At 38.1% G+C, this 15,824-nt stretch overlaps 1 protein-coding gene across 1 annotated transcript in view; it reads left to right on the plus strand.

Moving 5' to 3' along the window:
* FAP (fibroblast activation protein alpha) overlaps positions 1-15,824 on the plus strand; it is a 73,913-nt gene that overhangs the window by 45,774 nt on the left and 12,315 nt on the right. Inside the window, exons 17-21 of the mRNA XM_055308088.1 lie at positions 517-641; positions 4,690-4,737; positions 10,024-10,122; positions 10,594-10,663; positions 11,403-11,597. Of these exons, the coding sequence (XP_055164063.1) occupies positions 517-641; positions 4,690-4,737; positions 10,024-10,122; positions 10,594-10,663; positions 11,403-11,597 (537 nt within the window). The remainder of the gene's footprint in view (positions 1-516; positions 642-4,689; positions 4,738-10,023; positions 10,123-10,593; positions 10,664-11,402; positions 11,598-15,824) is intronic.

Consider the following 15,824-nt stretch of genomic DNA (forward strand, 5'->3'; position numbering starts at 1 on the left):
TCAGAAAAGAATGAAAGGCACAGGAGGCACTTAAAAACTATGTTTTTTCAATTTCCACTTTGCTTATTACTGATTTCCCCTTCCAGATATATGATTAGAACAGCGACCCCTTTCTTGGTGAGACTGCCAGACTTTCCTTGCATGTTTGCATGGGAGTACAAAAAGGGAGATGGGAAGATGAAGAACTATGCATTGGCAAGCACTCTGTAAGATGTAAGAGATGAATGGCTATGGGAAGTGGTTACCTCACTCCCATTCAAGGTGTTAGATATTTCTCCCACCGCAGAGAAGCCAAAGGGCTCCTCTCTCCAGGCTTGTGCCTATTCAGGCAAAGAAGATTGAAAATCAGGCTACATCAAAATACTGTAATTCCCCTTCACTTTAAATGATATTGGCAAGAGAAAAATAGAGTGGGTTTGATGTCAATATGTAAATTAGTCATTTTACATGGAGTAGTACATTTTGATAAATACAATCTCAAAATTTCAGCTTAGTTTTATTTTCATTTTCCTCTAGAATTAGCATTGGAAGCTCTCCTCCAAGCAAAAAGTGCATTACTTGCCATCTAAGGAAAGAAAGGTGCCAATATTACACAGCAAGTTTCAGTGACTACGCCAAGTACTATGCACTTATCTGCTATGGTAGGTAATGGGCCTAACATGAGCTACACCATCCCACTGCCAATGTTGTCAGCCTCATCACCACCATCCTAGGATCAATCCTAAACTACAAGTTATTGAGCACTTGTTTTATGGGGATCTCACCTATGTTATCTTATCTAATGTTTGCGGGAGGGTAAAAATGAAAGAAAGATAGGAGAGCATTTTTATACCAATATTTTGCGGTGGAGGAAACAGGATAACTTTCAGAAGACCCACACTGCTGGTAAGCAGCAGAGCCAGGATGGGAGCGAGGATCTGTTGACTGTAAATCTCAGGCTCTTACTAACTACCTGCCATGGCACCATGACATTAACGTTATATGCAAACACCATCTATCAGCTATCACAGCAAGACTCCAGCAATAGTATAGAATGAAGTATTCTCTGTTAAAATGATTGCTGGACTTTGGCCCCATTTGCCTGGAGAAATGTTAAACTTAACAGCCAGGGGAAGAAAGAATGTCCTAGATACCTGAGCTCCTTCCCTTGGAGGCCAATATTTCTTTGCAGTATAGTTTCAGTGAGGATGGAAAATAAACTTTTTTTCACCCAGTATGTCCTTTCTAAATTTGGAAACATAATAAGTAATTCATTCAAATATCAAAAAGTCATAGGGAATAAAATATTCTAAATACTTCCTGGTTTTTAAGGCTGTGTGTACATTTAGTTAATAGTTTCTATCCAAATAATTTTATTTTATGAATAACATCTGTATCTTGAACATATGATAAGCAATGAGACAAGTTAGGTTGGGGTCTTGGTGGGCATCATCATGGAGATTTGGAAAGTGGACTTGAGAAATATCTACTTTTCCATTCTCTATCGCATTCCCATAATTAATCCCTGAGTTTCCCTGGTGGAAAAACAGCAAACAGAGAATGTTATTACAAAATACATGCCACTCTGCTGTTTCTGGTATCAACTCCCAGTGGAAGGCAGCTCAGAGAACAAATGGAACCTTTGACTGATGGAGGTCCCTGACCAGTTGCAGAAGAACCCAGGGTCTTTACTTCCCAGAAGGAAGCCTGCCCTGTCATGCCACTTTCCTCATCCCAATAATCTGGCCCTAGAACCGGAGCTCTAGCTCAACTGACTGAGGGAATGAATACACATTTTAAGCCAAATGCTCCCTTTAAGATGGCACAAGATGTCGGTTTGGTACAATTACTTTCACAAAATGTTGAGTCAATGACATCTTCAAAAAGCCAAGAGATTGTTGTTCATAGCTATATGTGCTAGTTGTGGTGATGGCACTTAAAAGATATATATTAAATGTCCTTCTCAAATTATATGCAACATTTTTCAACCCAGGCTATGTATTTATGCAACATATATTGAAAGCTTACATGCCAGGCATATAGTATCATTGAACTAACTATACTGAGTCATCTGTGTTTCTCTCCTGAAGGCAGAGGCTGCTTTCTTTACATCTTTACATTCATAAGGCCAAGAAAAATGGATAATGCACAATAATTATGCATAATGCATAATTGTTGAATGAACATCAGTGCTAAAGATCAAAGCACTACTGCCTTTTGCAAAGCCTGACAGAATACTTGTTCTTGTGCTGATATATTGAGACATCAGTGACACTATACTTGCATGCATTCATTTCTATTTATATGCATTCTGTATTTGTACAATGCTTCAACCCTTTTTGAAAGCACTATACCACTTTTATATCACTTTGTCTTCCTAATATTTCCTTGAGTCTGAGTGCCCACTGAAAAGACAAGGAAGCGAAGACTAAGCTCTCCTCAAAAGTTGGTGGAAGAGTCCTTTCTAGAACTTGAATCGCCTGACTTTTCCACACTCACTCTTGCTCGGCAGTATGGTAATTTCCCATTTAGCAAAAAATATACTGTGTGGGAAGCATCACATCGTCTGGTGTTTTTGAAGCTCCAGTAAAATGAGTCACTGAGCCATCATAAGAAAAACCTTGAAATCTTTCCCTTTAGGACTAAGAGTAAAGCCTCATTATGTAACTTCAAACTCTCCAAGAGATGGTGAGTAAATCCCAGATAATAAGATTAAATAGGTAAAAATCCTCTTCATGCTGCTGATGGAACAAAAGTAATGCAAGGGATGGATTCTGGACAATTGATCCTTTTGTGCCACTGCAACCACATGCACAGGCCATTTGTATCCAGGGCAGTCAGTCATTAGCCTGTCTCAGAGTTTGGCCAAAAAAGATATGCTAGTTGTCACTACTGGAACTTCATACCCATAAAAATTCCATAGGAAGGATACTGGCTGACTAAAGTCAAGAAATTCAGAATCGTGTTCCATTTCCTTACATTCTGCCCAAAAATATATGTGTTCGTCCCTTCTAATAACTTTAAAGAAAAGCTAGTCAAAATGAAAATATCTGAAATTAAATTCTATAAAATTTTGAAACTCCACACAATAAAAAACTATTTTTTTGAGAGAACCTAATAAATAATAGCTGTCCTCCTGACTCTCAAGTTAGACTCAGGGATCAGAAGGAAGTTAAAATATTAGCTTTATTACCTGTAAAAGTTATATTACAGTTTCACAAATGTGGGTACGACTAGACAGCCACTGGGGGCTCCTGGAGACCCCAGCACTGTCACACTTAGGGCATTGAGGATCCACTCAAGAGCAGGCAGGGAGATGCCAGGAACAAAGCCGAAGGAGTTACTTCTATCCAGGTCTTCTGAGAACTCGTCAAAAAGGCTACCTCCTCTTCTGCTTGCTTGGGACCAGGGTGCTACTCCAATAATGTTCCACAAAGAAGGAAGAAGAATCAAGAGTGCAAATGAACCCCTGCCCCCAACTTCCATGGTGTTTCTTTTAACCCATTGACTGGTGGAGCAAATTTATCTTTTAAAAGTATATTTCCAAGGGCACCTGGGTGACTCCATCCATTAAGCATCCTACTCTTGATCTCAGTTCATGCTCAGCTTAGGTCATGAGTTCAAGCCCCACACTGGGCTCCCTGCTGGGCATGGAGCCGACTTCAAAAAAAAGCTAAACATTCTTAAAAGGTATATTTCCAGGTATTATTTTATGCTGTAGTTCCAGTAAGTTAGAGATAATTAGTGTTTAATTATTTGTAGATCTTGTTAAAATGGCCTGTTTCTGCACAGAGAACCTGAGCTCCATGCTGCAATATGTAGTGGACACTGGAGTTGCACCCAGAACCCCCCATTCAGAACAGAATCCCTCACTTCACCATCTGCTGAGAGTGCTGGTGGCCGAGAGCTCACAGCCGAGCCCCCGCCCTGCTCTCATCTCGTGCCCACCCCATGACGGCTCCATTCTGGAGTACAAAAGCCAGCCCTGTTGGGACATGGAGGCCATTCTGCAGACCACCCAGCTCTAGAGCTCCCTGCGGGGTCAGCTGAGGTTTGCATTTTGACTGCACTGAAGCCCACCTCCCCTCACCAGCCAATCCTTCCTCTCCCAGAAGTCAACGTCCTAATACCACCCCCAGAAAAACCTCTGGCCCACAAAACCTCTGGGTCTGTTTCCAGAGAATGTGACCACCACAGCATATCTGAACAGGTAATGGGTTCTATATAAATTTATTTCTACATTTATTACTCACTTGGGGGAAAAGAAAAAGATGCTGAGTTCCACCCACCAAAATAAACTGAACATTGAACCAAGAATCCAGACTGAAAGTATTATCTGGGTGCTGGTGAAGGTTATCGGATAATAAAGACACAGCTAACCCTAGCCCTATGACATGACTTCTCAGAAGGCTGTCTATCATAGCAGATCCTGGGGGCCGCTTGTGTAATTAGATCTGGACTATTCAGGATCCCTCCTTGAAAGGTGCCTAGGCAAGTCTTCTCTCACATATCTTCTTTTGGGCTCTGATCTCATGTGTTGTTTCAATGTAACTTAGAAGGTGTTGTTGACTTCTCCATGGGGGAAAAATAGCTGTAGAATTAAGATACACTTGAGCTTGACGCTAATCACAAATATGACCAGTGGTTCTTCTTGGAAACTCAGTGTTCCTTTAACACTAAACTATGTTTTTGTTTGCATCCTGTGCACAGGCCCAGGCCTCCCCATTTCCACCCTTCATGACGGCCACACTGATCAAGGTACCGCTCTCTTGCATGCTGCTGTCTAAAGAAATCTTGAACTCTGGGTGACATTACACGAGAGGAAGCAAGACAGTCTCCCCACACGGGCAAGGAGAACTGTGATGGAATCTTTTGGTCACAGAGCTTATTTTCACATAGACTTGGATATTGCTGGAGTCAAACCTGATCCTAAGAAATTTAATAGTTACTTGCAGTAAGAACCTGGCATAACACAGATGAGTTATATCACAGGGATTCATGCTGTCTTCCCCAGTCAGCCTTATAAAAAACACAGAAGCTTAGCATTGGAAGGAAACTCAGGATATTTAGTACAACCTCCCTCCCAAATAAGAATTCCTGCTTTTTTGCAACATCCCAAACCAGAGACAAATTCCAGATCTAAGTCCAGTTCAAAGCAGAGGATGACTATCACGCGGGCTTTTTTTGTTTTAACAGCTACATCACACTGTTGCTACGAATGAAATCCCTGAAATTTTAGAGGCTTTTCCCATTTTCAACTATTATCAAGACAGTCCTCCTCCATCCTGCATTTATGATATTAGTTCAAAATAGTTCACAGATCAAAGATGACTGTCTTTGCTCTGGGCAGAGTGGTCCAAGCATGCAATTGCCCAGATGCTCACCCTGCAGTTTCCTCGTTGTCTTTTGATTTTCCATTAAACAACATTATAGGGTTGAAGTTGATGGAGATGAGGGACAATGAGGGACCTCAGGACCCGTGCCTGTGATCCTCTCTGGACAGCTTTGGTGACAAGTCAGTAGACTGCTTTGGGACTAGTTTGGCTGCCAGCTCAATGGCTCAAGTAAAACAGGTGAATATAAGATAATGAGGAAAACCAGAGTCAGTGCCAAAGCTCTAGACAGGACAGGTATTGTAAAACAGGGGCTGTGAACCCAGTGTCATTTTAGAGTTGTGGGATTTTTTTACCTCGTGTCTAATAATGAAATACTTGTAAGAATAAAACATTGTCTTTCTCAGTATGGTTCATCTCAACCCTGAGTAAGAGAGATTTTAAAGCAATACTACATTCAAATCTGTAAGATTTTGTTTTAATGGAAATTCCCATAAATGCATGATTCCCATTTTATCATGACTGCTAAAGGTCAGCCTCCCTTTTTTCAGAGCATGAATTTCCACTTTTTAATTACCCTTCTTCTATTCCTGCCAGATACCAATTTCGGTACTACATACAAAAGTGTCATTATTTCACCCAATACTTACAAAATAGGTGCAGAGCTCATGTGACTCTCATTTCTCATATGTATTTATATGTTTCCTAACTCTCGAACAGAATGCGATTTTTTTAGAACACAGTTCTGCAAATTCGCCTAGTGATGAGATTCTCCAGAGGTATTTATTGTAAATACAGATTCCCAGGCCATCCCCAGTTCAGGCGGATCTTAAATTGGGCTAGAGAATCTGAATATTTAATAAATACCCAGATAAACTGAGTTTTAGAGCTGATGCTAGGTCTTCTATTTATTTGTCGTTTTTTTTTCACCTGTTTTCCAGTGCATTTGGTACCAGAGATCGTTATCCAATAGATATTTGTTAAGCACCTATCACATTAAACCAGACATTGTGCTAGATACTAGATCCTTAAAATGAACAGACACTGGGTTAGATATGGTCCAGGTCCATGAGGAGATTATAGATCAATTGGGAATGCAAACATGTGAGTGGAGAATAGAGCGGGATAAAGGATTAGGGTGGGGGGAGTAAAGCAGGACAGCACACAAGCAGGGTACTGTATGTGGGGCTTGGTGGTTAGGAAATGTCTCCTAATGATAGATACATCAAACTGGAAACTCACAAATATAAAGGAGATTAATGCTGCTTGGACATCTGGCTTGGTCAAGTGGATTGATATTGATGCTTTTTACCAGAAGCGGAATTCGCAGCCGAGAGAACGTTTTTGGGGAGATGATGAATTTTGTTTTTAATGCTGAGCTTGGGGTGCCGATGGGATATCCAAGTGGAGCTGTCCCAGAGTGACTAAATTTTGGATCTGGACATTGGACTGAAGATAAGAAACAAGAAGTCATTTGTTGGTGAATTACATGGTAACTGAGACCATGGAAGAGGATAAGACCACAGAGTAGGAATAAAACCGCGCAGAACACCAACACGAGAAATGAGAAGAGGAAAATGAACCTATAAAGGAGACAGAGAAGGGAACAGAAGGAGGATAACCTTGAGAGTATGGTATCACAGAACCCAGAGAAGAGTGGATCTCAGGAAAGAGGAGGGCTCATCTGTGTCAAGTGCTACAGAGAGTGAAATGAGACCTGCTCTAAATCAATGAACTTAGCAAGAGAGAGATTACCATTGGGTTGGTCAGAGCAGTTTCAGAGGAACAGTGGAGGTGGAAGCCAGACTGCAGCAAGTTTAGGCCTGCACAGGAGGTAAGTAAAGAGCAATATTTTCAATAGGCCTGCCTGAGGAGAGGAGGAAAGAGGTGAGACGATGGCTGGAAGCAGTCGATAGAGGTTTAATTTTGGTTTTGAAAGAGAATGAACATATGAGCATGGTTAAACGCTGATAAAAGAAATTAGGAGACCAGAAGTGGTGGAAGACATAAAGGAGGGAGGTCTCTGAGAAGTTGGGAAAAAATGGACTCCAGAAACATGTAGAGATTCATTTCTGGCCTTGTGCTGAGTGAAAATGAAGAAATTACTAATGTCATTGTATGAAAGTTTGTAGACATTGTAGAAAACAGTGTAATGGCCTCGTTTTATCGGCAAAGTAGGATAAGGTCACTTGGAAATAACACAGGACCTGAACCAAGTGCTTTAGAAACCCAGAAGGGTTGCCACTTTATGACACAGACATCCCAAAAGAGGCTTAGTTGCTTCAGGCACAGCAGGTGCTCATTACAATTACCCAACTGGTCTAATGACCTCATTTATCAACTTTTCCACAGATTCTTCACATAAATTAATTAATAAGCAACATATAGTAGTTAATATAATTAAAACAAAAATTCTTACATGATCCATCATTCTTTTTATTTCATCATAATGAAGAACCCACAAATAAATAGAGAGCGCATACCACATATATACCACATATATATCGTTGTACTCGGTACTAAGTATGGTAGGTACTGAGTGTATAATGACGAGCGAAATAAGGTAAAGGTACTCTGGACTGTAGCACAACTTCCAGGTTATAGGCTTTTAATGCAAAGCCACATAGAGAAGCCCAATCAGCACCCCCACCACCAACAGTCCTTTGAGTTCCCATTTTGCTCCAAGGGGTGGGAAAATTGCCAAGTTACTGTATGAACAAATGCTTCTCTGGACTATAAAGCATTAAAAAGCTTATGAATTAAATCTGACATTTCAGCAAGCCATGAATCAGGAAAGTTCAATAGCTGGAAGGAAAATGGAGAAATCAGTCTAGCCAATCTGTCAACCCTTGTAATACAGTTTCTGACTTCCGGTATTTTGGTAAAATGATAAAAATAAATAAGCAAATAACAAATAGAATAATAAGCAAAATATAAAAATAAATAAAGAAGCAATTACAATGCAGTCACTCTGTGTGACTACGTTATAGGATTCCCTTTATTCATAATAGCTCCACACATAGAACCCACACAAGGAGAATGAAGAGCTGGCTCCATTGTACTTAGAACTGTATATTTGGTGGGGTTTTTTGTTGTTGTTGTTTTTTGAGGGCTTTTTTTTTTTTTTTGGTTTTAACTTTTAAGATGCCACAAGTATTTCTTTCCTGATGGATTATCCAAAGTTAAAATGAAATTTATTATGTATCTTATACAACTCATACCAAAACATCTATACTTGTTCTAAGATTAAATATAACATGTTGGAACAAAATGCCATGAGTATATGAAAACTGAGAGTTACAAGGGAAGTGGTTTGGCAAACTTACTGTAGTTACAAGTACTCCTCCAGTTCCCCATCTTCAAGGACCACTTTTTAAAAAGGCACAAAAACAAGAAGTTCACAGGATGTCTTTTGTAAAAACTGCCATATCTCAGAAGTCATCCAGACCTTCTTTTAAGAAAAATAAATCATCAAACTCCACGTGCTATATGAAAGCCTAACTTTTCTCTAGAAGATAACCAGTATCAATTCTAGCTCAAAATAAAACTTGCAAAAAGCCCTCTATTGCTAGAAACCCATTTGCATATACCACTAAACTATGGCATCAGGAGATCAATGGATTGTTCAGTTTCAAAGATTAAAGTGTGAATCATAATTAAGCTTAAATATAAGCAGCAGTTTTTTAGAAGATCCTTTAAGGTGAAAAAGAGAAAGAGATCATAGTGTGTATATTGTTATTTTACTAAGATGTATGACCACCTTGAGAGAAATGATATGAAGGTAAATGATGTACAATAATTCAATTACAAAAAAAGGGAGGAATATCTTATATTAATTAAGTACAGCAGGAAAAGAAATGTATATGTTGGGGTGACTGGTGGCTCAGTCGGCGAAGTGTCTGACTTGATTTCGACTCAGGGCTCAGGCCATGATCTCAGGTTTGTGAGATGGAGCCCCGTGCCCAGCTCCACACTGGCCGTGGAGCCTGCTTAAGATTCTCTCTCTCCCTCTTCCTTTGCCCCTCCCCCACTTCTCTCTCTCTCTCTCCCTCTCAAAAAAAAAATATATATATAAATCACAGGAAGAATATTTCACTTTACACATTGTAAACTTAAAAACAAACTTTGTGACTACATAATTAATTATTAAAGATTTATTTACTTATTTGAGAGAGAGAGGATGTGTATGTGATGGGGGAGGGGCAGAGGGAGAGAGTATATAAGCAGACTCTCTGCTGAGCACGCCTGAGGTCATGGCCTGAGCCAAAATCAAGAGTTGGATGCTGAACGGACTGAGCCACTCAGGCACCTCTATTTTTAATTTGAAGTTTCAGCAATAAAGATTTTACTTCTACTACTTTTATTTTTTCTTAGTAGATGATAAAAAAAAAGTCACCTACTCAGATCATAGCTTCATGTTAGAAAAGTTGGAGATGGGAAAATATGGTGACTAAACATTGTTGCCTCTGTGATTCTGCTCAAAATGTGTTTTGATGCCATAAAGATCAGTTTCAGGAGGCAATGATTAATGTCATCATAAACTCATACCTATTTTAAAGACTAGGCTAAAAATGTGCTTGTCAAGATAAATTTTTTATACAGTTCCGTATATTGTTTCAGTTTCATCCATATTAAAATCAAAAGAATTTTAAGAAAGGACTCTTTTATGGAATACTATTAATAAAAAATGAACATTTTGGTTTTTTTTAAGAAATTAAAATCCTGGAAGAAAACAAAGAATTGGAAAATGCTTTGAAAAATATCCAGCTGCCTAAAGAGGAAATTAAGAAACTTGAAGTGGATGATATTAGTAAGACTTTAAAAACTTCTCATTTACAAATATGAAGCTGAATGCTTATCTTACTTTATCTTATCTTACTTATATTAAACAAAATATAAGATAAATATTATAGTCCAAACCCTATAATATCAAAGGTCTTAAGTAAACCAATCTTACTGTAACAATAAAGCTTCACAAAAGATCTTTAACATGTTTGTAAATAGAGTTGATCTTATACTTTCTTATAGTTCCATTTCAACATTGATATGTTTTACAGTTTAATTTTAATTTTAGAATGTGTGCTTCTGGAAAATACAACTCAAGATTTCTAGTAATTTATAAATTTGACAAAAAATATGTAATAAAAATCAACTTAAACTACATTCTTGATTTTTTACAGTTTGCCAGTTATGAATTGATTTTATGTCATATTGTTATTAAAGAAAATAAATAATGTTATGAACATAGTGGAATGAAGATTTTTCTTTTTTTCCCCCCAAGCTTTATGGTACAAGATGATGCTTCCTCCCCGGTTTGACAGATCAAAGAAGTATCCCTTGCTAATTCAAGTGTATGTAATATTTTCTTTGGTGTAAAAACTATTTACTGAAAATATGTTGAATTAAATACACATTTATGAGATAGAATGAACCATTCTCCTTGGTAACAGTTCCTATTGATGCTGTTTTTATATATTCCTCAACTAATCAGAGTAAATAAAATATGGCTATTTAAAATAGATTGAGGAAGTTTGGGGATTTTAGATGGACTGGCTTGCATTCGCTGTCTTGAATTTCCTTTGTATGGCAAATTGCCGAATGTGTCAGAATACCTTTGAGATAGAGAAATTGCAGCCAAAAAATATTGTAAATCATCTTAATGTCTTATGTAAGTGAGTTAGAAATGAAATAAGGGAATGGAATACATTTAGTGGAATCACACCCAAAATCAGTGCTGACCTACACACAATTTGCTTAAAACACCATGCATTTTTTTTAGTATATCTTATGCCTGCTTTTAGCAAGTGGCAGGTGGCAGAAATGACGAAAAACCCACACATATTCCTTGAAATGCCAACCCTAGATGTATCCGTTTTGGGGAATAGGAGAGGCTGTGTCCCAAAACAACTTCCTTGTAGCAAACCTCTGGGAAAAGCCTGGTCCTCTCTTGATTTTGAGCCAGTTCTAATGCCACTGTTATTGAAATTTTATCATACAAATGTACTGGGAAATACTAAAGGCAATTCTTAGCCATCATGACAAGTTGAGTTTTACAAAGGAATCCAAGATTCTTTTTTTTTTTTCCTTTAGGTATGGTGGTCCCTGCAGTCAGAGCGTAAAGTCTGTATTCAGTATTAATTGGATTTCTTATCTTGCAAGTAAGGAAGGGATAGTCATTGCCTTGGTGGATGGCCGAGGAACAGCTTACCAAGGTGACAAACTCCTGTATGCAGTTTATCGAAAGCTGGGTGTTTATGAAGTTGAGGACCAGATCACAGCTGTCAGGTGAGCACCTTCTCATTCAAACAGAAATTGATGTGCAACAAAAGTCATGCAATCACTGTTGGGTTTCTCCATCTTTAATGATTTAATCCTTTTTTGTCTATTTTCCTAACTTCATCTAAAGTTATCATTAAAGAGATATTTTTGCCCAATGTGAGAGAAAAATTGTTGATGGAAAAGAGCTAATAAATGTACAAAACATGATTTATGGTGATAAATGACAAATACTCTCTTTTGTTGTTTCATCATTCTGATATCCTTTCATTTATTCACATGGTTCACAAAAAAAATATGCATAACTCTAGGGATGGTCCATAGGAAACAAAACATCTGAATTTACTCAAGCACTGTGGATCCTACCTCATGAATTTAGGAATGCCTCAAGATTTCATCAACACTGTATCCTTATAGATACTAGGCATTCTTTTGTAATTAAGCTAGCTGTGAATTTCAGCTGTGCTAGGATGAGAATATTTTCCTGTTTTCATTTGACAAAAAGAAATTCATTTTATGTAATACAAATTTTATTATGAAAACATTCATAGGGAAGACAGACTCATAATCTGAATTCTTCCCAACTACATTCTCAACCACAATTTATGTCTCCATCTCCATCATGTTTTCTGAAACAGAAAGAATCGAGTCACTGAAATTGTTTATTTGGAAAACCTGTGCAGGATTCTTCTGGATATTTCTCTATAGTTGTTGGGTTTCCGTTATTATGTTGTGGCTATGTGAAGATAGAGAGCAGTAGTTTATAAATGTTAAAGCCAACACAGGCCACTTGCACTCTCAGTCGTGGATGTATACGTGTGCGTGATGGCCTAAGGTCAAATACTGTTTCACAGCAAAGAGCAATTTAGAAAATTCATTAGTAAATTCCTTTTATCGTCTCGATGTCATTAATAGTTACTGATTTCATTATAGCATACACAATGAAGATTGTATTTAACAGCTAGGAGCCAGGCCCAGACAATACTTTTCTGTATTTTTGTCTCTAATCACAGCAGAAGAGTTTAGACTCACAAGTAATTATTTTTAAAAATAGAAAAGTAATCATAACCCATATGTTTTCAAATTTTCCTTCCATTCTGTGAACAGTACTATACACACAGTTATATACAATGTTCAATTAAAAACAGTCTATTTGGGTAAAATCTGACAAATGAATAAGTAGATTATTAAATAACACTACACAATCTGTAAGCATTATTCACGGCTAATTTCTAGGAGGCTCCATCTTTCTCGCTGATCCAGATTTTTGGCCTGTCTGCCACTAACATGTTTAGGAGAATCTTCTGCCTAATGGAGAGCCATAGAAGAGATAGCTCAAAGAAAGATCTACCAAGAGATCTACCAATTTCTCACATAAAGACTGTGTGTGCCTTGATGGGAGTATGAACACCATTGTCAGTGTAACAGACCTAATTCTTTAAGATTTTTTTTTTTTTTGGCACTGTGATTCACATCTCTTTGTATTTAAAGCATGTAATAAACACCAAGGGCATGGGACCCTAGGACCACATCAAAAGCCAGATGTAGATTATACCTCATTTGTAATTCAACTGGATCTTTTCCAAAATTGGTAGAGCTAAAAAGTGGTTTGTTTTGGCACTGGTTAAAAAACAAACTTATCTTCATCATCGTCATCACAATCTACTGATAACAACACAATACATCATCACTTATTTACCACCAAAATTGCAGCATTTGAATTTAAGAATACCTCAAGAAACAGACCTGATCGCGTTTCTTGGATGGAATGAAAATTTAAACCTGAAACCCCTGTAGAGGCCTTAAGGAAAATTGTTATTTCTGATGTTCAATATGTGGGACATGAAGCCATAAATTGTACCAATTTTCACAATAATATAAATGTCTTTGGCATTTAGAATTGAAGATAGACCAGAGGCAGTAATTGGCTACCTGTACCTTCTCTGAGCCATTTTTAGGATGGAATCTGAAGAAAGTCTTCCTGCTTTGGAGCAGGCATATGTTCCCTCATTTGCTCAGCCATTCAACAACAGATCAAATATTAATATATGCCATTGCCATGCACTCTGTATAAAATTTTGCAATTTATGATCTCTACTTTCAGTGCTCTTATAATCTGTAGAATGGATAAACCCTCAGCACTCTGAAGGGATAGCATTGCTGCTAGATGGAGCGTTTAGTAAACAGCCTAGGGAACAAGAGGAGGTTCTGTGACCCAGGCAAAGCATACACACAACAGTGGAGATGCACTTGGGGCTGGCCTGGCTTTGCTTGAAGGCATCATTCTGCAAAAGTGAAAGGGAAGCCTTGGAACCCGATGCTTTGAGAAAACAAAAGCTGAAAAGGATAGATTTATAATGATAATCCTGGGAATAATTCAACCACATGTCTGCCAAGAAGCATTTTAGGAATCAAACACTGAATGTTTGACATGGGAATTGGGATTGCAATCCCTTTACAGTAGCCCTCAAGTTACCTTCCCACAAAAGAACGAAATTTGTCCCCTTCAGTCTCGTATAAAAGGCAATCTGGCTAAATTTTTCAGATACCAAAAGAAAATCATGTGTACATATTTGGAAGGGACAGTAAATACTAGTCAGGGTTAATAAATAGATTTAAACAAAGCAAAACAGGATTTTAAAAAAATGAAGAAGAAGAAACCATACAACCTCACAACTTTGACTACACAAAAGAGAATGCTTATGAGGTCAAAGCATAAGTGAAACCAGGAAGTGCTTTCATCAGGCTTCTCTGCAAATGGTACATATGTAGGACCCATAAAACTTCGTTAGTTAGAGGGTCAGTTCTATTCATTTGGGGTATATTTCACATTTTTTATATTCCCACAATTTGAAATTTTTATACAGCTTGAAGGCTGGTGGTGAGAAAATATATCATACTGTTATACATGGTATCGATAAGAACAATTCCAAATAGAATAATAACTGATCCCTAGGATTCCAAATTGACCTTTGGCCTAGGGCCATTTTTGTGCGAGAAAAGTAGTAAAGTTCAGCCCAGCCTCCAAAATGCTTTCTCATTTGTTACTAACATTTTCTTTATTTCACCACATTATCAACAGTGTTTCTGATAACTCTTCTGCGAGCGCTTCAGAATTTGGAAATAAATTTTATAGAGCCTTGTTGGCTTCAAAGTGCTCAGATTATCTAGCTAACCTTTAACCTAGTCCCTCCACATTAAGTGTTAATGTTTCATTTCCATGTTAACGATTGCACTATCATTTCCTGTAAATGTCATCCTTTCAGAATAAACCAAGGAAGGGAGCTGTTAAGAATTTCCTGCTCCCAATGTATCACCTGCTATTTGCTTTTACCCCAGATGCAAGGCAATATGATTGCTAGCTTCTGGGAGATCATAAAATCGAAATTGATTTTATGGCTCAGAACTATCTTCAGGCACTAGAGGAAAGATTTTTTTTAACAAAGAAAGTGAACCTTCTCCTCTTTCATTTGGCTTTTGAAGTTTATGGAAGAATTGCTGAAATTCCACAGTTTGCTGCACATTTTCTCTGTTTTACCATGAACACCATCCACACAGGTAGCAACTTTCCGTTTGCTGCTGCTGCATTTCTTCCCCATAGACTCCTCAGTGTCCCTCAGAGTTGGTGTGGGGTAAGCTGTGACTGACGGGGCTTCTTCCCATCTGTTTGTCCCGGGCATTTGCCCAACTCCTCTGTGCATTGGAAACGTGCATGTTGAATCAATGCAACGAGCAAAATGGTTGCTGTGAAATCCCTATAAAAAACTCCATTATTCAACTAATGAAACCATTCCATCTTACTTCTGGAGAAGAATGAGAAAGGGTGTTAACATAACCAAAAGGAACAAAAAAAATAGTATTTTTCTGGCTCCCTGTGTGTCACTTTGTTCTCCTCCCCTCCTTCCTGTCACTGTTGCATCTGGGTCTCTGCAATGGCTCACCCCCTGTGCTGTTTTCTTCCACTGCTTCTCTTTTTCTAAGAGTTTTCTGAGTTTTTATCAAACCATCCCCCAAATAAGTCACAATTGCTCCAGAACGCTAAACCTCAAGGAGGCCTGGGATAAATTAGCCTAAAACATTCCTATTTTGTACCCACATTGCAAAGTTACATTTCTGAGGGTTTCCCATGACTTTTGTGAAGGTTGCCCTTTGGCATGGTCACTTGCTCCTAAAAGGATATTTATTTTCAATATAGTTTTCAAAGAAAGGCTCTTCTGTGATGGAACTCAAGTGAAT

This window comes from Nyctereutes procyonoides, unplaced genomic scaffold (genome assembly GCF_905146905.1).
Source record: "Nyctereutes procyonoides isolate TBG_1078 unplaced genomic scaffold, NYPRO_anot_genome, whole genome shotgun sequence".
NCBI lineage: Eukaryota > Metazoa > Chordata > Mammalia > Carnivora > Canidae > Nyctereutes > Nyctereutes procyonoides.